Here is a 22935-nt window from a genome sequence, read left to right on the forward strand (position 1 = left end):
CGGTATTGTCCGATGGTTCCCGGCGCCCCTCGGTTTCCCTCGGTAGTTTCCGGCAATGATCGAGAGTTTCTAATGTGCCCCCTTGTCTCTCGGCTGCCGTCCTCGCCACCGCCGCCCCCCTTTTCGGCTCCCTCTCCCCCTCCCCCGCGGCCGGGCCCGGCTGGCGCCTCTGGCGCTACGGGCTGGGCAAGATGGCGGCCTTCGGGATCTTGAGCTACGAACACCGGCCCCTGAAGCGGCCGCGGCTGGGGCCTCCCGATGTATACCCTCAAGATCCCAAACAGAAGGAGGTGCGTTCAGAAATCCGGGCTCCCACGGGGCCAGGGGCCAGCGATCGCCATAGGAGGAAGAACTGATGGCTCGGGGAAGGGGGGGGCGGGGCGGTTCGGTGGGAGCGCAAGTCCCGAAAGGGGGAAGAGTAAAGTGGGCTGGTGTAGGAGAGTAGGACCTAGTGGGGGTGGGGGTTGGTTCCTGGGCGCGAACCGGGAGTGATGTCGGGGCCCCGCTGGAGGCGCCCCCCTCTCCACACACACACACCTCAGAAAGTTGTCTGAGGCGGTTGGGTGAGCTACGGCTGCTTGCAAGCTCGCAGGGGCACAGTGCTGTTGAGCGAGCTCTGGGGAATTGGGAATCTTAGTGAGGGTGGGGTCCAAATGAATATAAGGGCCTAGCTTTAAATCACAATCTGTTCTCCGAATCCTTCTCCTACCTTTTCCCCGGCTTGTTCCCCTCTCTTCTACCCTCCTCTCCCATCACCCCCACCCCCAAGGGAAAAAAAAAAGCTAAAATGTTGTTTTCCTGCCTCAGGATGAACTAACGGCCTTGAATGTAAAACAAGGTTTCAATAACCAGCCAGCTGTCTCTGGGGATGAACATGGCAGTGCCAAGAACGTCAACTTCAATCCTGCCAAGGTGAGACAACCCTGCCAGGCTGAAGGAAAAGGCTGGAAGAATCTGAGAAGGAGCAAAGGCCCTGGGTTGGGAAGACTTAAAGGGATGACCTAAATGGCCGAGTTTTCCTTCATAACCTAATGCTACCACATTGGCATTTGCCCATCAAAGGCACGACCACTTCTTTGCCCCTTCTTCCCACCCTGAGGTGTAGTTTTCTTCCCTCAGATCAGTTCCAACTTCAGCAGCATTATTGCAGAGAAGTTACGTTGTAACACCCTCCCTGACACCGGTAGAAGGAAGCCCCAAGTGAACCAGAAGGACAACTTCTGGCTGGTGACTGCACGATCCCAGAGTGCCATTAACACCTGGTTCACCGATCTGGCTGGCACCAAGCCACTCACACAACTAGCCAAAAAGGTGAGGTACTGTTTCCTGTTCTTCAGGCCAAGGAGGGGAGCGCGGGTACCAAGTACCCTCCGATTTCCAGATGAAGCTACACGGGTGCCAGCTCATGGGGGTGAGAGAGGTCTCACTATTTGCGATGTCCATCCAGGTCCCCATTTTCAGTAAGAAGGAAGAAGTGTTTGGGTACTTGGCCAAGTACACAGTGCCTGTGATGCGGGCTGCCTGGCTCATTAAGATGACCTGTGCCTACTATGCAGCGATCACAGAGACCAAGGTTAAGAAGAGACACGTCATTGACCCTTTCATGGGTGAGTAACTCCTAATACCAGAGGTCCCACCACTGATCGCTTCAAGGAGCGGTAGAGAGACCCTTGCAATTATTCTCCTTCCTCATCTGTATTCCTTGCTTCTGCTTGTATCTTGCATTCACTCAATTAGTAAGCATCAAGTATCTTGAGTATCTGCTGTGTGCATGTACTGGGCTATAAAGATGACCACTACCTAATCCCTGCCCTTAGGATGCTTATAGTCTAGTAGGGATGCTAAGGCATACGTACGAATCCCATAATTGAATATAGAAGCGTAGTGTCAAAAGTGGAGGCAGAAACTTCTTTGAGAATTCAGTGAACAAAAAGATTACTTTCTTTTGGGAACACCTGGGAAGGCTTTAGGAAGGTGGCATTTGTTTCTTTGTTTTGTTTTAATTAATTTTTTTGAAGTATAGTTGATTTACAATGTCATGTTAGTTTCTGGTGTACAACGAAGTGATTCAGTTTTACATATATATACATATATATATATACACTCTCTTGCATATTCTTTTCCGTTATTGTTTATTATGGGATATTGAATATAGCTCCCTGTGCTCTACAGTAGGACCTTGTTGTTGAAGGTGGCACTTGACTTGAGCCTAAGGGGATGAATAGGATTTAGAAGTATGGTGACTGGGGGTGGGGGACAGAAGGTGTTCTAAGCAAAGGGACAGTATAAAATAGCCCTTTTCCCATCTTTCCCCTAGAATGGACTCAGATCATCACCAAGTACTTATGGGAGCAGCTGCAAAAGATGGCTGAATACTACCGGCCAGGGCCTTCCGGAAGTGGGGGCTGTGGTTCTACTATAGGGCCCTTGCCCCATGATGTAGAGGTGGCAATCCGGCAGTGGGACTACAATGAGAAGCTAGCCATGTTCATGTTTCAGGTAGGAAGAAGGCATGTCGTGTGGGATGTGGGATTGAGCCTGACCTCACACTCTGCCAGCATAGAACAGAATCCGCCTGCCACCTTGCCCCACTCGTGGTTCTCTTTATTATTTCATTTACTTTCTCTGCCTCATCTCTAATAGTCCCTTGGCAAAACTAATCCTCTTCCCATCCCTTGTACCCATAGGACGGAATGCTGGACAGACATGAGTTCCTGACCTGGGTACTTGAGTGTTTTGAGAAAATCCGCCCTGGAGAGGATGAATTGCTTAAACTGCTGCTGCCCCTGCTGCTTCGAGTAAGGCCTAGGATTTGGGGGGGGGTCTAGGGAGGATGTGAGGAGATATAAGACGTGAAAGCAATGTCCCTTGGAGAGAACTGTTTTTTGTTTGTTTGTTTGTTTTCCTAATATTTATTTATTTATTTGGTCGCGCCGGGTCTTAGTTGCGGCTCCAGGGTTCCTCAGTTGTGGCAGGCGAGCTCCTTAGTTGTGGCATGCAAACTCTTAGTTGCGGCATGCATGTGGGATCTAGTTCCCTGACCAGGGATCAAACTCAGGCCCCCTGCATTGGGAGTGCAGAGTCTTATCCACTGCGCCACCAGGGAAGTCCCCAACTGGGGGGTTTTGATCGTCGTGTCTTCACAGTACTCTGGGGAATTCGTTCAGTCTGCATACCTCTCCCGCCGCCTTGCCTACTTCTGTACGCGGAGACTGGCCCTGCAGCTGGATGGCATGAGCAGTCACTCATCTCATGTGATGTCTGCTCAGTCAACAAGCACACTGCCCACGACCCCTGCTCCTCAGCCCCCAACTAGCAGCACACCCTCTACACCCTTTAGTGACCTGCTTATGTGCCCTCAGCACCGGCCCCTAGTTTTTGGCCTCAGCTGTATCCTTCAGGTAGGTACTAGGTGGGCCCATGGAAGTATTAAAAGGCATCTTGAGAAGACTCAGGTGCCTGTCCTGGAAAATGGGACTGGTTCTAAATTGGAGGCGAGAGTAGGCACTGAGTACTTGCTTGGAAATTGTTGGCTTCTCATTTCTGGGGTGTTAGTTCCTTTTCAGTTAGTTCCCTTCCAGGTCTAAATAGGAGGCCCAAAGCCTTTTAGGAGAGTGGATGAGGGGAGGGGCTCAGAGATGGAGTGATGCCACCTCAGGGGCTCAGAATAACTTTGGATCAGAAACTGAAGGGTTGGGTCTTATAATGGGCTTCTAGACAGGTAGCCGTGATAACTGAGTTTGACTTAGCTGTTCCTGTCTGGCAGACCATCCTCCTGTGTTGTCCTAGTGCCCTGGTTTGGCACTACTCACTGACTGATAGCCGAATCAAGACTGGCTCACCACTTGACCACCTGCCTATTGCCCCCTCCAACCTGCCCATGCCAGAGGGCAACAGTGCCTTCACTCAGCAGGTAAGTCTGACCAATAGCCTGGTACTCCCAGGCAACTGGGATGTGAGAGGCTTAAGTTACTCTTTCAGAAATAGTGACTCGGAGTCTGCTACTATTCTTCTAGCTTGGAGCCCCGGCCTTTTTTGTATGCCTTGCTACATCCTTAAAGCCTTCCTCTTTGCAGGTCCGTGCAAAGTTGCGGGAGATTGAGCAGCAGATCAAGGAGCGAGGACAGGCCGTTGAGGTTCGCTGGTCTTTTGATAAGTGCCAAGAAGCTACTGCAGGTGGGTGCCAGAGGACAGACAGTAAGAAGGATGTTTGAGGAAAGGATGGGGACGGTAAGGACATATAGATCTGAAAGTTGGAGTACATCGGGCCTCTAGTTAAAGTCCCCTTTACCACTTTCCTCCTCAGGCTTCACCATTGGACGGGTGCTCCATACTTTGGAAGTGCTGGACAGCCATAGTTTTGAGCGCTCTGACTTCAGCAACTCTCTTGATTCCCTCTGTAATCGAATCTTTGGATTGGGGCCTAGCAAGGATGGGCACGAGGTAATAAGCAAGAAGGGGAAGAGAAGAAGTGAAAAACAGCAAGAGCAACATTATATATGAGGGGAAGGCTTGGCAAGGCATTGAAACCAGAGGATGTCTGAAGAGACAGCCGGTCTTACTGGGCCTAGGATGTTTTAAGATGGGGCCTAGTCGCTGGGAGACTGGAACTCGGTTCTTTGTCCCCAGCTCTACCTTACTCACCCTTTTGGTCTTCCTTTGGTCTCCAGATCTCCTCAGATGATGATGCTGTGGTATCATTACTGTGTGAATGGGCTGTCAGCTGCAAGCGCTCTGGTCGTCATCGTGCGATGGTGGTAGCCAAGCTGCTGGAGAAGAGACAGGCAGAGATTGAGGCTGAGGTTAGGGGGCCCATGGGGCAGTGGCAGCTGGGGTTGGAGCCACATTGAGCTGGTAGTGGGACCAAAGTTGAAGTTGTGAGAGTGAAGAAGGGGTAGAGAATGTACAGGGAAAATTGAGGACATAAGGCAAAAGTAGAAAGGAGTGGATCGATGTCAGAGTTAGAGAAGTGACCAAGGCTGCAGCTGGGAGACGGTAAAGAAAATGGGAGTCAAGGGGGGGAGGGTAGAAGTGAAAAGCTTGGGATGGATCCAAAATAGGCAGTAGTTCAAGGATTGCACATGGACGAGTGAAGAAACAGGTAAAACCCAATCCTACAGTTTGTTCTCTCATCTTACAGCGTTGTGGAGAATCGGAAGCCGCAGATGAGAAGGGTTCCATAGCCTCTGGCTCCCTTTCTGCTCCTAGTGCTCCCATTTTCCAGGATGTCCTCCTGCAGTTTCTGGATACACAGGCTCCCATGCTGAGTATGGACCCCTGCCACCCTCTGGTTACCTCTGCCTAGACTCACCCATCCCTGTCATCAGAAAGCATATGAAGGGCCTTCTGGATATATTTCTGTCTTGAGCTCTATGCAGAATGACTTTGGGACATAATTCTAGGCTTTGCTCATCTTACAGTTTAACAGAGTAGAGAAGTAAGGAGAAGAATAAAAGGAGCATACGATCGAAGCATTTTCACGTATAAATAGCAGAGATGCTGTATTCCTTTATGAGATGGTGTGTGGGGCAGGAGTTTGGGTAACCAACCACACTTTATCCTTCAACAGTTTTGGTTTTATTGTTGTTGTTGTTTTTGGTTTGGCTTTTGGTTTTTCGGGTTGTTTTTTTTTTTGAGTCATTGCTATTCTTGCCTACTTCAGGAACCCTAGGAGCACCATGCCTTAGGTGTGTCTCTCTCTCTTTCTGCCCATCTCTTTTGTGCTCCCCTAACTCATCTTTTCTCATCCCCTCTCTCCAGCGGACCCCCGAAGTGAGAGTGAGCGAGTGGAGTTCTTTAACTTGGTACTGCTTTTCTGTGAACTGATTCGACATGATGTTTTCTCCCACAACATGTACACTTGCACCCTCATCTCCCGAGGGGACCTTGCCTTCGGAGCCCCTGGTCCCCGGCCTCCCTCTCCCTTTGATGACCCTGCCGATGACCCTGAGCGCAAAGAGGCTGAGGGCAGCAGCAGCAGCAAGCTGGAGGTGAGGGGGCTTTTCCTCGCCCTAGATCATTTCTTCTGACAGTCCCATCTTCCTGGCTCCTGGAATCCTCTGAGAATCCTTTACCTAGTGACAAGGGTAAGATTTGCTTAGTGCTTTGCAGTTTAGCAAGCACTCTCATATCAGTTTTTTTCATTGGATCCTCACAGCAGCCCTGTGAGGTATTCTTTTTTTTTTTTTTTTTGGCTGTGTCGGGCGGCTTGCAGGATCTTAGTTCCCCCACCAGGTATCCAACCAGGGTCCATGGCAGTGAAAGTGCTGAGTCCTAACCACTGGACTGCCGGGAATTCCCCCTTGTGAGGTATTCTTATCCTCATTTTAAAGCTGAAGGAAACCAAGGCCTGTGGTGGTAAATGGACCAGTCAAGGCTTGCATCTGGAACTGGTGCTTTTCCCAATATGGTCTCCTCTCTTCGACTCCCTGGTCAACTTTTCTAGATGGTGGGGAGCAGCTCCTCGGGGCTAAAGCAGCTTCGCTTCTGTTCTCTGCCGTCAGGATCCAGGCCTCTCGGAGTCTATGGACATCGACCCTAGCTCCAGTGTGCTCTTTGAGGACATGGAGAAGCCTGATTTCTCAGTAAGTTAGATCCTGGTGTGGGAGAATCCAGCTCCTGAGGTCCTCCCGTTATGCCACTTTGGGGAGTTTCTTTGTGCCCCCTCATCCCTTTGTCTTCCTCTAAATGTTCTGCCCTTTCGCCTTTCTCTTAGTTGTTCTCCCCCACTATGCCCTGTGAGGGGAAGGGCAGTCCATCCCCTGAGAAACCAGATGTTGAGAAGGAGGTGAAGCCCCCACCCAAGGAGAAGCTAGAAGGGACCCTTGGGGTTCTTTATGACCAGCCGCGGCATGTGCAGTATGCCACGCACTTTCCCATCCCCCAGGTACCGTTCCCCAACACCTTGCGACCATCTGTTCTGAGCCCAGGTTTCTGTCCAAGGACTGTGCTGAGGGGTTGGAGCTGTTCTTAAGGGTGTGGTATGCTGGGAAGGGCTTGAGCACTGGGATGCTGAGGGGCATGGAGCATGCTTTTAAGAGGAGGGAGAACGATCCGTGCTGGAGTCTGATGGTGCCGCTGGGATGCAGGAGGAGTCATGCAGCCATGAGTGCAACCAGCGGTTGGTCGTACTGTTTGGGGTGGGAAAGCAGCGAGATGATGCCCGCCATGCCATCAAGAAAATTACCAAGGATATCCTGAAGGTTCTGAACCGCAAAGGGACAGCAGAAACTGGTGGGTTTGAGGCACCTTAAATGGATCTCCCCCAAAAAGCGCCCTAGTCAGTCTTCCCTTCCCCAGTGTAGGGAACTCCCAGTCATGTCCCGATGTCCTGTCTCTTGGAGTCTCCTGAGAGCTCTAGTCCTTTTGAAACTTCCCCCCTCATTCCCCCCCTCTGCAGACCAGCTTGCTCCTATTGTGCCTCTGAATCCTGGAGACCTGACATTCTTAGGTACCTCACAGTAAGCCCCATACTGCCCGCCCTCCCTCTCCCTTCCCTCCCTCAACCTAGCACCTCCCTGTACGTATTCCTCTAAGGTCCACATAGTCTGTGGTCCTCCAAACCTTTGCTTCACTGTCCCCTTCCCTTCATCCCTCCCCGCCCCTTCCTTGACCCTCCCTTCCCATCTTCCCTCTTCCTTCCTTCCCTCTCTCCCTCCCTCCCTTCCTTCCCCTTGCCCCCCCAATAGCCTTCTCTCCATACCCCCCCTCCCCACCCCCAGTCACCTAGTTATCTTCCCTGTCCTGACTGGTCCCTTTCAACTGTCCCCTCAGGTGGGGAGGATGGGCAGAAGCGGCGGCGCAACCGGCCTGAAGCCTTCCCCACTGCCGAGGATATCTTTGCTAAGTTCCAGCACCTTTCACATTATGACCAACACCAGGTCACAGCTCAGGTGAGGGCCTAAGTCCAGCCCCCTTCCCACATTCCGGCCTCCTTGTCCCGTTTTCCTTTCCTCCTTGTCTTTTTTCCCCCCTCAGGCAGGCTAAGCCTCCTGGTCTCATCCCCTTCCACCATCCTTTCCTGCTTCCTTGGTTTTTCCCACCTCTCTCCATTCCTGTCTCACTCCCACTGCCCTTATTAGGTCTCCCGGAATGTTCTGGAGCAGATCACGAGCTTTGCCCTTGGCATGTCGTACCACTTGCCTCTGGTGCAGCATGTGCAGTTCATCTTCGACCTCATGGAATATTCACTCAGCATCAGTGGCCTCATCGACTTTGCCATTCAGGTGGGGAAGCTGGGGAGATGAGGGTGGAGGAAGGAGTTTGTGCTGTACAGGGTCATAAGGACAGGAGGAGAGGCTCAAGCCAGTGTCCCAGGCTATTTGGAGGGACCGAAAGACTAGTGTGGGGGGAGTGGCCCATGAGCTAAGCCAGCAGGAATAGAGACTCAAGTGCTCCCTGAGGAGACCCGAGAGATGGATTAGAGCACTGGGCACAGACTGTCCTCCCATCGTGAGGTTCATAGGATTGTATCCCGGAGACTGGTTACATCATTGACGTGACTTGTCGTTACTAGAATAAAGGACAGTGGGATATGGCACCAGGGCCCTTCCAGGCTGAGGCAGCTCCAGCAGGAAGGGGCTCCAGTTTTCTCACAGGAAGGCGGGTTATGTGTAATACTCAAGGCCTCTTCTCATTTGTCAACCCCCGCTCACTCTGCTCTAGCTACTGAATGAACTGAGTGTAGTTGAGGCCGAGTTGCTTCTCAAATCCTCGGATCTGGTGGGCAGCTACACCACCAGCCTGTGCCTGTGCATCGTGGCTGTCCTGCGGCACTATCACGCCTGCCTCATCCTCAACCAGGACCAGATGGCACAGGTCTTTGAGGGGTAAGCAGGGCTTCAAAATGCAGGGCCCTGGTGCAGGGCCCTGGTGAATGCTGGTGGAAGTGGCCTGCGAAGAACATGTGGGGCTCTCACTGTGCGGAAGTGCGTGCCATTCAGGTGGGGAGGGGAGAGAGTATTGCCAAGGGATGGGAATCTTTGCGCCCCGGCCTGCCATTGCTTCAGGCACACCTCCCGACCTTGCCCCTTCGTGACAGGCTGTGTGGCGTAGTCAAGCATGGGATGAACCGGTCCGATGGCTCCTCCGCAGAACGCTGTATCCTTGCTTATCTCTATGATCTGTACACCTCCTGTAGCCATTTAAAGAGCAAATTTGGGGAGCTCTTCAGGTAAGAGAGGTGGGAGGTAAGGGGTAGAGACTGGGACCTCGTCCCGTCTCCTTCCCATTACTGCCCCACTCAGGAGCAGAGCACAGCCCAGGACCCTGCTGTCTCTGAAGGGTCATTTGGGGATGGTGTCCTCTGCGTGTTCTTGGTTCCTGAGAGTGGGCCTCCTTCCTCATCAGCCTTGCCTCCAGCCCATGTCTGCGGGGCCCACATTCCTCCTCCCTGCCTCCAGAGGCCCCTGTGCCTTCTTCTCACTGGGTTCCTTTCCTGCCCGGTTGGTCTGCTTTGTCCCATTTCCCCTTTTCTTGCCCTAAGGCCCCTTGTCCCTCACATTCTCCTTTTTTTTCTTTCTTTTCTCGCCTTTCCTGACCATCCCTCTAGTTCACTAGCCCTTCCTCAACGCTGCTCTCTCCTTTCCCCCACCCCTGCAGCGACTTCTGCTCCAAGGTGAAGAACACCATCTACTGCAACGTGGAGCCGTCAGAATCCAACATGCGCTGGGCACCTGAGTTCATGATTGACACTCTGGAGAACCCTGCTGCTCACACCTTCACCTACACAGGGCTAGGCAAGAGTCTTAGTGAGAACCCTGCTAACCGCTACAGCTTTGTCTGCAATGCCCTTATGCACGTCTGTGTGGGGCACCATGATCCCGATAGGTATGGGGCGTACTGAGTGAGGAATGGGCACCACGCTCCCGCCTGATATTGGGAGGGATGAGATGCCTGGGAGGTACTGCAACCTTGGTTATGGCCGGGGTGGAGATGAAAAGTTAATGAGTCTGAGGTTTTGCCGGGAACAAGGTTTTTCCTGAGGGCATTTGTACTTTTCCCCAGGGTGAATGACATCGCAATCCTGTGTGCAGAGCTGACCGGCTATTGCAAGTCACTGAGTGCAGAGTGGCTGGGAGTGCTTAAGGCCTTGTGCTGCTCCTCTAACAATGGCACTTGTGGTTTCAACGACCTCCTCTGCAATGTAGATGTGAGACTGGGGGTGGGGGAGTGCTGGACACCGGGCATGTCCCGGGGCAGGGGTCTGCTCCCAGTAATCACAGGAGCGGAGGGACAGAGTTTTGCAGAGTGGAGGCCAAGCGCTCTGAGTAGCCGCCCTCTCTCCACACTGAGTCCTGGTGTCTGTCTGCTTTTTTCCTCCAGGTCAGTGACCTGTCTTTTCACGACTCCCTGGCCACTTTTGTTGCCATCCTCATCGCTCGGCAGTGTTTGCTCCTGGAGGATCTGATTCGCTGTGCAGCCATCCCTTCGCTTCTTAATGCTGGTGAACTACCAATCCATAACCCCTAGAATGTCTAGACCCCCCCAGTCTCAATACACACTGGATGGTCGCACTCTGGTTGTTCAGTGTGGGGCTCCTGGTGGCACCAGAGGCCAGTCCTGTGGTGTGCCTCAGGCTGGGAGGGGCGTCTTTCTAACCCTGCATTTGCAGCCCCGATCTTTCCGGTTCCTGACCCTTCCAGGTACTCCCCTTATACTGCAGAACAGTTTGCTACCCCTCTCCTCCAATGTTTTATCTCTTTTCGCCTGGCCTCAGCTTCCCTTTTAGCCCCTCACCACCTACAGATCCACATACAGTCCGCCTTCATCCTTTCCCCTCTGCTTTGTCTTCCTCTCTGTAGCTTGCAGTGAACAGGACTCTGAGCCGGGGGCCCGGCTTACCTGCCGCATCCTCCTCCACCTTTTCAAGACACCTCAACTCAATCCTTGCCAGTCGGACGGAAGTAAGTGACCTTGATCTGAGCCGGCCAGCCGTGGAAAGTGTGGCCACCCCACCCACACCGTTTCTACTTTTGCTTCCCCTGACTTCAGCTGTCTCCCCAGACAAGCCTACGGTAGGAATCCGCTCCTCCTGTGACCGCCACCTGCTGGCTGCCTCCCAGAACCGCATTGTGGATGGAGCTGTGTTTGCTGTTCTCAAGGCTGTGTTTGTACTTGGTATGGGGGTAGGAAGGGAGTGGTGCCAGAAGTGTGTATAGGGTGGAGCGCCAGCTAAACTACAAAGGACAGTCTTTCTCTCTCCTGAAGGTGGTCTCTCTGACCTTTGGGGAGGAGACGAGGGAGGGAAGTATATTTCTGTCCCATAGGGCAGGATCTGGGGAGTTGCTGCTTCTGTGGGTCCGGGGTGGGTCTCCACACAGCATTCGGATCTCACTCTGCCCTCCCTATCTCCTGCCTGTGAACCACAGGGGATGCGGAACTGAAGGGTTCAGGCTTCACTGTGACAGGAGGAACAGAAGAACTTCCAGAGGAGGAGGGAGGAGGTGGCAGTGGCGGTCGGAGGCAGGGTGGCCGCAACATCTCTGTGGAGACAGCCAGTCTGGATGTCTATGCCAAGTACGTGCTACGCAGCATCTGCCAGCAGGTCAGTCTCACCTTCCCCCCACACCTCCTAAACGCCGCTATATAATATAGTCCTGTTTCCTACCGTGATCGCACCACCTCCCTGCCATACATCATGTCCCTCACCAACCCCCCAGTCCATCCCCCTTATTCCTAACCTGCTTACTGGTTGCCCCAGTCCCCCGATTCTCGGCTTCCTCAGGAATGGGTAGGAGAACGTTGCCTTAAATCGCTGTGTGAGGACAGCAATGACTTGCAAGACCCAGTGTTGAGTAGCGCCCAGGCCCAGCGCCTCATGCAGCTCATCTGCTACCCACATCGGCTGCTGGACAATGAGGATGGGGAAAACCCCCAGCGGCAACGCATTAAGCGTATTCTCCAGGTAGGCCAAAGCGATGGGGGTCTTGGAGGAAGCAGTGGGGCCTGAGCCTGGGGTGAGACGATGGGGACCTTGAGAGGAAAAGAGAGAGGGAGTGAAGTAGGAAGGCTTCATTCGAGGATGTGGGTGAAAGGTGGTGAGAGAAACAGCTCCAGCATGGGTTTCGAAGTTAAGCCAATATGGTCTAGACTGGAGAGTGAACTGTTGGGTGAGTGCACAGCTATCTGGAGTAGGACTCCAGCTTATCAGTGGGAGGCATAGCATCTGGGAGGCCTAGTTTTTGGCCTTGTATGTTTGGCATGTTGGTCGTGGCTCTGTCATGAGTAGTAATACTACCGAAGAGCTATTACTTATCGAGCGGCTGCTTCACGTGGGGTACCATGCTCAGCACACTACGTACATTTTCTCATTTACTCTTTACAGCCCTGTGAAGTAGGTAAGAATATCCCTATTTGACCAGTGAGGAAACTGAGGCTTGAAGAGGTTAAGTAACTTGCCCAAGGTTCAGGAACTCACACAGCTAGGAAGTTTATGAGCCCAGTCAGTATATGAGCCCAGGTCTGCCTGTGCCCTTCCTGCCTCACCACGCTGCTGCAGACATTCATGTGACTGGAGGGTGGAAAAATAAAGCCGTTGAGGAAAAGCTAAAGGAATGAGGCCTCTTCAGCCTGGAGGAGATAATGCCAAAGAGAGATTAGCTGAGACTAGCCTTCGGGTCTGTAAAGGACTTTGAGCAGCTGGTTGGAAACAGGAGCGGCGAGCTTCAACTTCAACATCAAAGATTTAGGTTAAGCATTAAGCAGAACTTCCTGATGCTAAGGAATGTGAGGCTCTGGAACAGGAAACTGGGGAAAGATGTGAAATCTTTCCAGAACCACTTTTAAAATAGGATAGACTTTTCAGTCATTTTGGACTATTTAGGTATGATCTTCCCTGAAGAGGGGACATAGAGGTCCCTTTCAGACCTCCAGGCATATGTGATTCAAGTTTGTGAGAGATCAGGAGCTGGCATCGGGGTGCTGAGTGGCTGGGATGACACAATGATGACTAGCTTGTGGGTGGGGTCTCTGTCACAGAACTTGGACCAGTGGACCATGCGCCAGTCTTCCTTGGAGCTGCAACTCATGATCAAGCAGACCCCTAACAATGTGAGTGGTGCCCGGGCCCTCTCTTTCCCATGCTTACTTCCAGCGACACATGTCAGGGAGGCGGGCCGCCATAGAAGAACCTAGGTCCTACCTTTGGGTTCTGGAGATCAGAGAGGATGGGAAGATGGCGGACGTTTGGAGCCGATGATAAGGCACATGGATTGGGATTGTTGGGGCTCTGAGCTGTGGGGAAGGTTGGTGGCGGTGGCCATAGAGGCTGTTTCTCTGGCCACAGCTGTAAGGAGGTATGTAAAGGAGAAGACAGTGGGGCATTGGAGAGATACTGCGAGGTGCTGGAGGACACGACACCCAGCAGAGTTGTGTCCGTTACCCTCCTATCAACCTCCATGGATGCCTTCCTATGTCCTCATCTCCCAGCTCTCCTACCATCTCTTTGCCTTTGCCGCCAGCTACCTATTTAGCACCCCTGTGCCCTTCATCCTCCTCAGGAGATGAACTCCCTCTTAGAGAACATCGCCAAGGCCACAATCGAGGTTTTCCAACAGTCTGCAGAGACAGGGTCGTCTTCTGGAAACACTGCAAGCAACATGCCCAGCAGCAGCAAGACCAAGCCCGTGCTCAGGTTGGGTAGAAACGTGTTAGGACCCATCCCCTTCTGAGTTTTCTCCTCTGGTAGTGTAAATGATTTCAGCCACCTGGAGATGCCAGGCATGTCCATCAGGAAAGGAGAGGATGGGTCGTTCCAACCTTGCCCGGCTCCTCTGTAACCCTGTGCGCGCCATCTCTCCAGCTCCCTAGAGCGCTCTGGTGTATGGCTGGTGGCTCCTCTCATTGCCAAACTGCCCACCTCAGTCCAGGGGCATGTGTTAAAGGCTGCTGGGGAAGAATTGGAGAAGGGCCAGCACCTGGGTTCCTCTTCGCGCAAAGAACGCGATCGACAAAAGCAAAAGAGGTAAAGCGGCTACGAGGGGGCCGGGATTGAGGGGTAGAAAGGAGAGGAGGCATACCCAGGGAAGAAGAAAAGTTGGGGCAAAGAGGTGAGGATCAAAATCAGAAAAGTGGACAGAGGATAAGAGTGATAGTTGAGCAAGAGGCTAGATCTTTTTTTTTTTTTGAAGAAGGCTAGATCTTAAAAGAGTAGAGTCTGGGGCTCAGAGGAATGAGGTTGCAAGTCGCCTGACCTACAACCCACAGTCCTGTACTTTTCTTTTTCTTTTCCTCCCATCTCTAGCATGTCCCTGTTGAGCCAGCAGCCCTTCTTATCCCTGGTGCTGACGTGTCTGAAGGGTCAGGACGAGCAGCGCGAGGGACTCCTTACCTCCCTCTACAGCCAGGTCCACCAGGTACAGGTCTCTGGGCCCTGGAGCCGGGCAGGAGGGCAGAGAAGGATGCAGCCAAGAGGCCACTGAATCTTCAGTGTTTTCTGACAAGAACACCCTGGGTGCTTTGGCATGGAAACGAGAAGATCCCTGAGCTGTGTGTTGTACTTGTTTTTATCTTAGATTGTGAATAATTGGAGAGATGACCAGTACTTAGACGATTGCAAGCCAAAGCAGCTAATGCATGAGGCGCTCAAACTGCGGCTCAACCTGGTGAGAGAGGGAGCTGGGGAGACGAAGGAAAGGGGTGGGGCTAGGACTGCAGACAAAGAAGCCCCAGCCCAGGGAGGCGAGGGTGAGGATGGAGGGCCCAGGCTCTTCTGGGTCTTCACGTATTAGCCCAGCTCTCCTAAAGGACGCAGGACCTGAAAGTGGTTAAGGAGACTGGATCCTTGCAGGGAACCTGCCTCAGTATCCTAGATTCTGGCTGGGCCCGAGAAGCCCTAGACGTCTATTGTGGAATGTTGAATGAGATCCTGGACATCCTTTGGTCTAACTCCATCATTTTATAAGTAAGGAAACCAAGGCCGAGAGATGTCAAGAATTAAGTCGTTGGCCTGAGATCATGTAGCAAATCATAGGTACAGCTGGAACATTGACCTCAGGTGTCCCGAGTCACATCCAGCCCAGGTTCTAATCTAAGCTTTCCTTAAATGCTGCACTCCGCCCCTGAGCCATCTGACTGACTTGTTGTGGCCCTGGCAGGTGGGGGGCATGTTTGACACGGTGCAGCGCAGCACCCAGCAGACCACGGAGTGGGCTGTGCTCCTCCTGGAGATCATCATCAGCGGCACTGTCGACATGCAGTCCAACAAGTAAAGCATCCCCATCCCCTCCCTCCAGTTTTGTACCCGAGAGGATCCCCTTCCCTGACACCAGGTGCACGACCCGCCGCAATCGGTGTGGCTCATACTGCGGACTCTGCGGTCCGGGGTTCCCCACACGGTTTTGGTGCCCGCTCCCTGCTCGTGTCCAACCCGGCTGTCTCTGTCTGTCTGAACTCTTTCTCCTCTGGTTTCCCCCCCGCCCCCGGCTTCCTGCCACAGTGAGCTCTTCACCACCGTCTTGGACATGCTGAGCGTGCTCATCAATGGGACCCTAGCTGCGGACATGTCCAGCATCTCCCAGGGCAGCATGGAGGAAAACAAACGTGCCTACATGAACCTGGTGAAGAAGCTGCGGGTGAGAGGAGGGGACGAGGGCGAGGCCTAGAGGCCTGGGGTCTCAGCCCCCTATTCCCTGACCTTGCGTTTGCTGTCCAGCCTCAGTGGCATCGTCCTGCCCAGAGCCCCTTACCCTTCCCTTTCACGTCCGTGTTTTCTTTGTTATTCATATGGTAAGGATTTACCGAGTGTCTTCTTCCTGCTAGCTTCTGTACTGTCCCCTGAGACTTCCCGTCCCTCTTTTCCTGTGTCCTTGAACTCTTGTCCTGTCTTTCTGTGCCTGCAGAAGGAGTTGGGGGAGCGCCAGTCAGACAGTCTGGAAAAAGTTCGCCAGCTGCTGCCGCTGCCCAAGCAGACCCGAGATGTCATCACATGTGAGCCGCAGGGCTCCCTTATCGACACCAAAGGCAACAAGATCGCCGGCTTCGACTCCATCTTCAAGAAGGAGGCATGTTCCATTATCTTCCCATCCCCTGCTCCCCGCTCCCCACCTTTGTTCCCCTTTGGGTCAGAGCCTCCCCTGCATTAACCTCTGTAGCTGCAACAGGTTTATCAGGCTCTGTGGGCGAGAGCCATCCCTGGGGTGTTGAGCTAATCACTTAATTTTCCTCACATTTCTTCTTCCCATCTTGGGAGTCTCCCTCTCTTTCCTTGGTCTCTCCCTTCACCCCTCTGCACCTCCCATCACCCCCACCCACCTTTATACGTACCACCCATTTCTCAGCACCCTACCCTCCTCTTTCCTCTGCCCCACCTGCCTCCCATACTGCTCCACCCCGGCCTGCACCCCTTTTATCCCTGCATCTCTCTCCCCCCAACCCTGTCAACCCATCTCTGCACAGTTTTCTCTGTCCCCTCTCTTTGTCAGTTACAGTATTTGTTGAGTAACCATAATCATTGTGTGAGTAGAGGGAGAGGAGAAAGAGAACGCGGAGTTCAAAAGCCAAAGTCCGACCCATTCATATAGCCATACTCTTCGTTCTTTTCCTGGCTCAGTGTGTCTCTGTCTGTCTTTCTGCCTGTCTTTGTCTCTCTCTCTCTCTCTCTCTGCCTGTCTCTCTCTTCCTGTTTTTCTCTCTCTCTCCCTGTCTCTGTCTCTCTCTCTGCCTGTTTTCAGTCTCTCACTGGCTTTTCTTTCTCGACCTTCCTGTTTCTGTATCTGTCTTCCTCTGTCAGTGTCTGTCTCTGTCTCTGTCTCCCTCTGCTCCCCGCCATCTCCTCTTAACTCTCTCTCCCCTGTGTGTGTGTGTGTGTGTGTGTGTGTGTTTCCGTGTGTCCGTGTGTCTTCCTTTCACCATCTTCCCTGAATCTACCCATGACTTTCTTTTTCTTTTATTGCCAACAGATACTTTTCCCTCTCCTCCAAGTCCTCAAGTTTTCCAAGTCTTCTGTCTTCTGTTTTCCAAGTCTCAACAGCTCACTGTTTCTCATTTTCCGGAGCAGGGTCTACAGGTTTCCACCAAACAAAAGATCTCCCCCTGGGATCTTTTTGAAGGCTTGAAGCCATCAGCACCACTGTCTTGGGGCTGGTTTGGAACAGTCCGGGTGGACCGGCGCGTGGCCCGCGGAGAGGAGCAGCAGCGGCTGCTGCTGTACCACACGCACCTGAGGCCCCGGCCCCGCGCCTATTACCTGGAGCCACTGCCGCTGCCGCCGGAAGATGAGGAGCCCCCAGCCCCCGCCCTGCTGGAGCCTGAGAAAAAGGCTCCAGAGCCCCCCAAAACTGACAAACCTGGGGCCGCTCCCCCCAGCACTGAGGAACGCAAGAAGAAGTCCACCAAGGGCAAGAAACGCAGCCAGCCGGCCGCCAAGACAGAGGTGAGCGCCGCTGCCACCTCGCCACAGCCCCGTCATGCCCCTTTCCCAGCCCCTCTCTCTTCCGGATGCTGTCGAGCGACTGGTTTGTGGGAGGGCTGGGGGCATCTGGGGAAGGGGTACCTTTAGAATTAGAACAGGGAACCACGTACATCCAGCTCCTGTTCCCCCCTCCTACCCCACCTGACCCCAGCCCTCTCCCCTTCCTCCTGTGCCGTTCACACAGGACTATGGAATGGGCCCAGGCCGGAGTGGCCCCTATGGAGTGACAGTGCCTCCGGACCTCCTGCACCACACCAACCCTGGCTCCATATCCCACCTTAGCTACAGGCAGGGCTCCATAGGCCTCTACACCCAGAACCAGCCACTGCCGGCAGGTGAGTGCCAGCTACCAGGCACGAGGGACTGACCCGAACATGCCTTCCGCCTGAGGGGCGATGCCACTCCTCCCAGGAGCTGTGGATGCCCGGGGCGCTGAGCAGGGCGCAGAGGGACGAAGAGCCTAAAGAGGTCAGCCTGCTCCCCTTTCCAGGTGGCCCCCGTGTGGACCCGTACCGCCCTGTGCGGTTACCGATGCAGAAGCTGCCGACCCGACCACCTTATCCTGGAGTGCTGCCCACCACCATGACTGGCGTCATGGGACTGGAACCCTCCTCCTACAAGACGTCTGTGTACCGACAGCAGCAGCCTGCGGTGCCCCAGGGACAGCGCCTTCGCCAACAGCTCCAGGCAAAGATAGTGAGAGGGGCCGTAGGGAGGGCCGTCAGGGAGAGGGGCTTTTGGGGTCACAGGGATTGGGATCTTCACAAGGACACACAGAGAAGGAGATACAAGAAACGAGGTGGCAGAAAGCCCTTCCTGAGTTTGAGTTTGTCTCCTTTTTCCCTCTAGCAGAGTCAGGGGATGTTGGGACAGTCATCTGTCCATCAGATGACTCCCAGCTCTTCCTACGGTTTGCAGACCTCCCAGGTAAGGGCACGAGATGGTGAGAATCAGGGAGCTTGAGGCAGGCTGCGCTGCACAGTCTTGGCCCTGACTCCGTCTCTCTTCCTTCCCTCCAGGGCTATACTCCTTACGTTTCTCATGTGGGATTGCAGCAACACACAGGCCCCGCAGGTACCATGGTGCCCCCCAGCTACTCCAGCCAGCCTTATCAGAGCACCCACTCTTCTACCAATCCTACTCTTGTAGATCCTACCCGCCATCTGCAGCAGCGGCCCAGTGGCTATGTGCACCAGCAGGCCCCAACCTACGGACACGGGCTGACCTCTACTCAAAGGTACCCAAGGGAGCCGGGGGTCGTGAAGACACACTGAGGCTTTCAATTAGGGAGAACCTGGGCCTGGAGGTGATGGGACTAGTCAGAACTTTTGGAGGCATCAAGAACACTTATCTGGCCACCTGGCCTGTCGCCACAAAATGCCGGAGCTGGAAGGGACCCTGGCGGCCAGTGTTCTCACACCTGCTTCCCAACATTTCTTCGAGGACCAAAGAGGGGAAATCATTTATATATGACTATGAAAAGGAAAGATCGGGGGTTCATAGATGCAGTGTGTGGTAAGGAGTCATCCAGCCACTATTAGAGCAGTTTAGTGCTGGAATGGACCAGCGAACACATTCTCCCACCATGCCGAACGTCTGTCAGGCCTTAGTTAAGACTTTGGAGTCATGGCTTGAGGCTCTGCAGCTTAGGGTGGAGAACATTGCAGGGTGGACCAGAAGCAAAGTCCCTTACTTAGACGTGCCTTAGGCCCCCTGTGTGGCCAGCACTATGCTAGGACCAGGTGGGGTGAGGAAAGCTATTTGAAAAAAATACAAAGTCCCTCACCACAGAGAATTTCTACTATACCTGGGGAGAGGAGACTTACTCAGAAGAACACTTAGGGAACACAGTGATGAAAGATATAATCAGCTGTGCAGTTGGGTGCCGCGAAGTAAATGGGAATTCAGGAAGAGTGCGGGATGATATCACTGTGGGCCTGAGTCATCAGAGAAAGTTCCGTGAAGGAGGTCAGACTTGAGTTGGCCTTTGAAGCATAGCTGTGATTTGGATTTGCGGGGAGGAGGAGAAGGAGGGGGATCCCAGGTAGAGGACGTAGCATGAACAAAGACATGGGGACCCGAGTGAGTAGGGTGGCTGGGAGGACAGGAAGGAGAAGAGCTTGGCTGAAATGTAAGACTTGTGCCAGGGAAGGAGTAGGGATAAGCTGGGAGTGTGCAGGTTGAGAGAGAGCCTTGAACGTTCGGTGAGGGATTGAGACACAATCCCAGAAAGCATTCTTTTTTTTTTAACAAATTTATTTATATTTTATTTATTTTTGGCTGCGTTGGGTCTTTGTTGCTGTGCGCGGGCTTTCTCTAGTTGCGGCGAGGGGGGGCTACTCTTCGTTGCGGTGCGGGGGCTTCTCATTGCAGTGGCTTCTCTTGTTGCAGAGCACGGACTCTAGGCATGCGGGCTTCAGGAGTTGTGGCACATAGGCTCAGCAGTTGTGGCTCGTGGGCTCTAGAGCGCAGGCTCGGTAGTTGTGGCGCACGGGCTTAGTTGCTTCGCGGCATGTGGGATCTTCCCGGACCAGGAATCGAACCCGTGATCCCTGCATTGGCAGGCGGATTCTTAACCACTGCACCACCAGGGAAGTCCCCAGAAAGTACTCTTTTGATCAGGAAAGTGATGTGATGATTTGGGCGTGTTGAGAGATTAATGTGGAATTCATGGAGAGGATGCGTACGGAAGGTGACAGAAGACTTGAGACGGGCCCAGCCAGTAGCCTGTTGCAGTGAAGTACAGATTGGGGTCAGAAAGGTGTAAGGAGCAATAGAACACAACAGTCTTCAAGACCCTGACGGTTACTGGGGACCAACAACAGTGATAAGCAGAACCACCTCAGTGGTGTCTATGGAATGCCTAGCTTGTGCTGAGACTGTGTTTCATTTTCATAAGAGAAAACCAGCTACAACAGAATTGAAAAATTCCTAACCACGAAGGTTAGGAGACACTAAAATGGAGTGTTGTCTTTGCTCCTCATTCCCCAACCTAGAAATCTGTCAGAAGCCAAAAAGTCTCTTCTGGTTGGTGACAGGAGGAGTGAATGAAATGGCCTGTTGATGTTTCTTTGGGGTCAGGGACCTGGGGCTCATCTGCACCCCCATCTCCCACAGCCCGTGCCTTGATCTCTGCGCCTCCTTGTCTTTGTAGGTTTTCCCACCAGACACTGCAGCAGACACCCATGATAGGCACTATGACCCCACTGGGTGCCCAGGGTGTCCAGGCTGGCGTCCGGTCGGCTTCCATCCTGCCTGAGCAGCAGCAGCAGCAGCAGCAGCAACAGCAGCAGCAGCAGCAGCAGCAACAGCAGCAGCAGCAGCAGCAGCAGCAACAGTACCACATCCGGCAGCAGCAGCAGCAGCAGATCCTGCGGGTAAGGCCCTAGGATTTTCGCCTGGGACCTGGGAGCCCGAGGAGGAGGGGGAGGAGGAGGAAGGGGACTGGGAGCGGAGAGGAGGAGGGGGAGGAGAGGCACAGGCTCTTCCAGGTGGTTTTCAGCGCTGAATGAGGCAGTGTAAGGGCATACCCCGGCAGGGCAGCTGGCACATAGTGGGGGCTTAAGAAGCCAGTTCCTTCCCTCCCCCTTTTTCCGGGGGTCCTGGTGGGAGAGTGTTGGGGGTCATCTGCTTGGTGCTCCACATTTGATTTTCTCTGCAGCTCTCCGAGCGGGGAGGGCAGCGGAGCCGGAGTTCCCACCCTGTGCTTCTCCCCCCATCCCCATCCCTCCACCACTGAGGTTCAGCCCCTCGCTCTCCTTAGACAGATCTCTTCTGTCTTCACAGCAGCAGCAGCAGCAGCAGCAGCAACAGCAGCAGCAGCAGCAGCAGCAGCAGCAGCAGCAACAGCAGCAGCAGCAGCAGCAGCAGCAGCAGCAGGCACACCAGCAGCAGCAGCAGCAGGCAGCTCCTCCCCAGCCCCAGCCCCAGTCCCAGCCCCAGGTAGCTGCTGGACTCCAGCCCCGGGCTCTGGGACAGCGGCCCAGGCTGGGGACAGTGTGCAGCCATGGCGAGGCGGGGGGCAAGGCAGGGCCCTCCTCTGAGAGCTGGGGACATGAGGACGGGGAAGGAAGGGGGAAGGTTCGAGTTCAGTCTTCCCCTTCCCATTTTCACCTCAGTTCCAGCGCCAGGGGCTTCAGCAGACCCAGCAACAACAGCAGACAGCAGCTTTGGTCCGGCAGCTCCAACAACAGCTCTCCAGTAAGCCCGCCTTTCTTCCCAAGGAGAGCCCCACAGAATAACTGGGGGGCCGGCGGGGCGGGGAAGGCCAAAGTAGCTGAGGTGATTGCTTCAGGCCCCGGTTGTGAGGGGAAGCGTTGCCTTCCATCCCTTCCCTCGGTGCCTGAATGGCTCTCCTCAATGCAGACCGCCGCCACCCCTGCTCGGCCTCCCACCCCTGATAATCTCTGGTTTTTCACAGATACCCAGCCACAGCCCAGTACCAACATATTTGGACGCTACTGAGCCACCTGGAGGAACTGCTTGTGCACTGGATGGGGCCCCACCCTTTCCTCTTAATTCCCAGTCCCCTTCCTGGGCTAGCACCAGTAGTGGTTGGGGCTCTTCCCTCAGGCTCCATTTTTAATGAGTTTTTAGTATTTTTGTTAATGTGAGGCATTGAGCTGTTGGGTTTTGTATATTATTTATATAGAGACCCCAGAGCTGTTGCACCCAATACACAGAGCTTCTTTGCAAAGGGAGTGTGTGAGTCTGCATGTCCGGGAAGGGCGGGCTCTCGGAAGGGTGCGGGCCGGACCAGCAAGTCAGCACCTTCATTCTGTTCAGATCATCTCCCCTGTTTACCTTCCACCTCCTAAATTTCTGAATTCTAATTGGCTTACTACCCTCTCTTTTCTCCAACCTGGCAACGTGTTAAGGGTTGGGGCCTTAGTCTCTCAGTAAGGGTGGTTCACCTTCTCAGCTAGATGGTGCGGCTTCTGTATAGTTTGTCTCCATGGGAGGATACACCACTGGGATTGGTGGGGGGCCGCTGGGCCAGAGGAAAAGTCACTGGAACCTGATTCTCCTTCCACCCATCCCACATGCTGGGTCTCGAACAAGCTTCGGGGTGGGGGGGTGACAGACACTGCTTACCCATTTTGCCACCTTCTGTGGTCTCCCTAACGTTCCAAGTGATATCCTAGATAGAGAACTTCCCTGAGTCACATTTCTGGGATGAAACATTGCCCTCCATTGGCAAGTGTCGCCACCACATAGGTGGTGGAAGGACAGTATGGTTCTAGGAGGAAGAGAAACCAGCAAAAGGAAGCACCCTTTTCTCTCTCTGCTCTGTTGCCGGAACTGCTTGTTTTCACACGACCCACCTTGGCAGTTACCCAGTGTGACCTGCTCACTCCCATTTTACAGTAGAGAAAACTCAAAACTGTTGCTCCGGGGTCACGTTTGGAACTGCAGCGGGGCCATTCTCAGCCCCCTTGCCTTCAGGTTTGGGGCCCTAGATCTAAGGCTATCCGGTAGAGCCAACTGGTTTACTACCATGGAGTCTTCTGGTATGCCCAGGCTGG

The 22935-nt window shown here is 53.7% G+C and overlaps 1 protein-coding gene across 3 annotated transcripts; it reads left to right on the top strand.

The window, feature by feature from the left end:
• The first annotated feature begins 68 nt into the window (after window positions 1-68).
• Window positions 69-22089, top strand: MED12 (mediator complex subunit 12). Of its 3 annotated transcripts, none has more exons than XM_079909924.1 (45): window positions 69-290; window positions 808-912; window positions 1120-1311; window positions 1448-1607; window positions 2318-2499; window positions 2688-2798; window positions 3147-3401; window positions 3767-3913; window positions 4077-4176; window positions 4307-4443; window positions 4671-4802; window positions 5141-5267; window positions 5761-5990; window positions 6504-6584; window positions 6716-6886; window positions 7089-7233; window positions 7400-7450; window positions 7774-7892; window positions 8082-8225; window positions 8665-8828; window positions 9041-9172; window positions 9601-9828; window positions 10006-10150; window positions 10324-10444; window positions 10803-10904; window positions 10993-11118; window positions 11370-11545; window positions 11726-11905; window positions 12979-13050; window positions 13500-13633; window positions 13802-13963; window positions 14243-14354; window positions 14514-14603; window positions 15096-15205; window positions 15437-15572; window positions 15840-16001; window positions 16997-17371; window positions 17595-17745; window positions 17901-18106; window positions 18260-18337; window positions 18430-18647; window positions 20565-20787; window positions 21197-21352; window positions 21529-21610; window positions 21831-22089. In XM_079909924.1, the coding sequence occupies exons 1-45, from the start codon at window positions 192-194 to the stop codon at window positions 21872-21874; spliced, it is 6573 nt and encodes a 2190-aa protein (XP_079766050.1). In that variant the 5' UTR covers window positions 69-191; the 3' UTR covers window positions 21875-22089. The 3 variants fall into 3 exon arrangements, with proteins under 3 accessions (XP_079766050.1, XP_079766051.1, XP_079766052.1); XM_079909925.1 differs by having other exon boundaries at window positions 11005-11118; XM_079909926.1 differs by having other exon boundaries at window positions 11005-11118; window positions 21200-21352.
• The last annotated feature ends 846 nt before the right edge of the window (window positions 22090-22935 follow it).

This window comes from Stenella coeruleoalba (genome assembly GCF_951394435.1).
Source record: "Stenella coeruleoalba genome assembly, chromosome: X".
Lineage (NCBI taxonomy): Eukaryota > Metazoa > Chordata > Mammalia > Artiodactyla > Delphinidae > Stenella > Stenella coeruleoalba.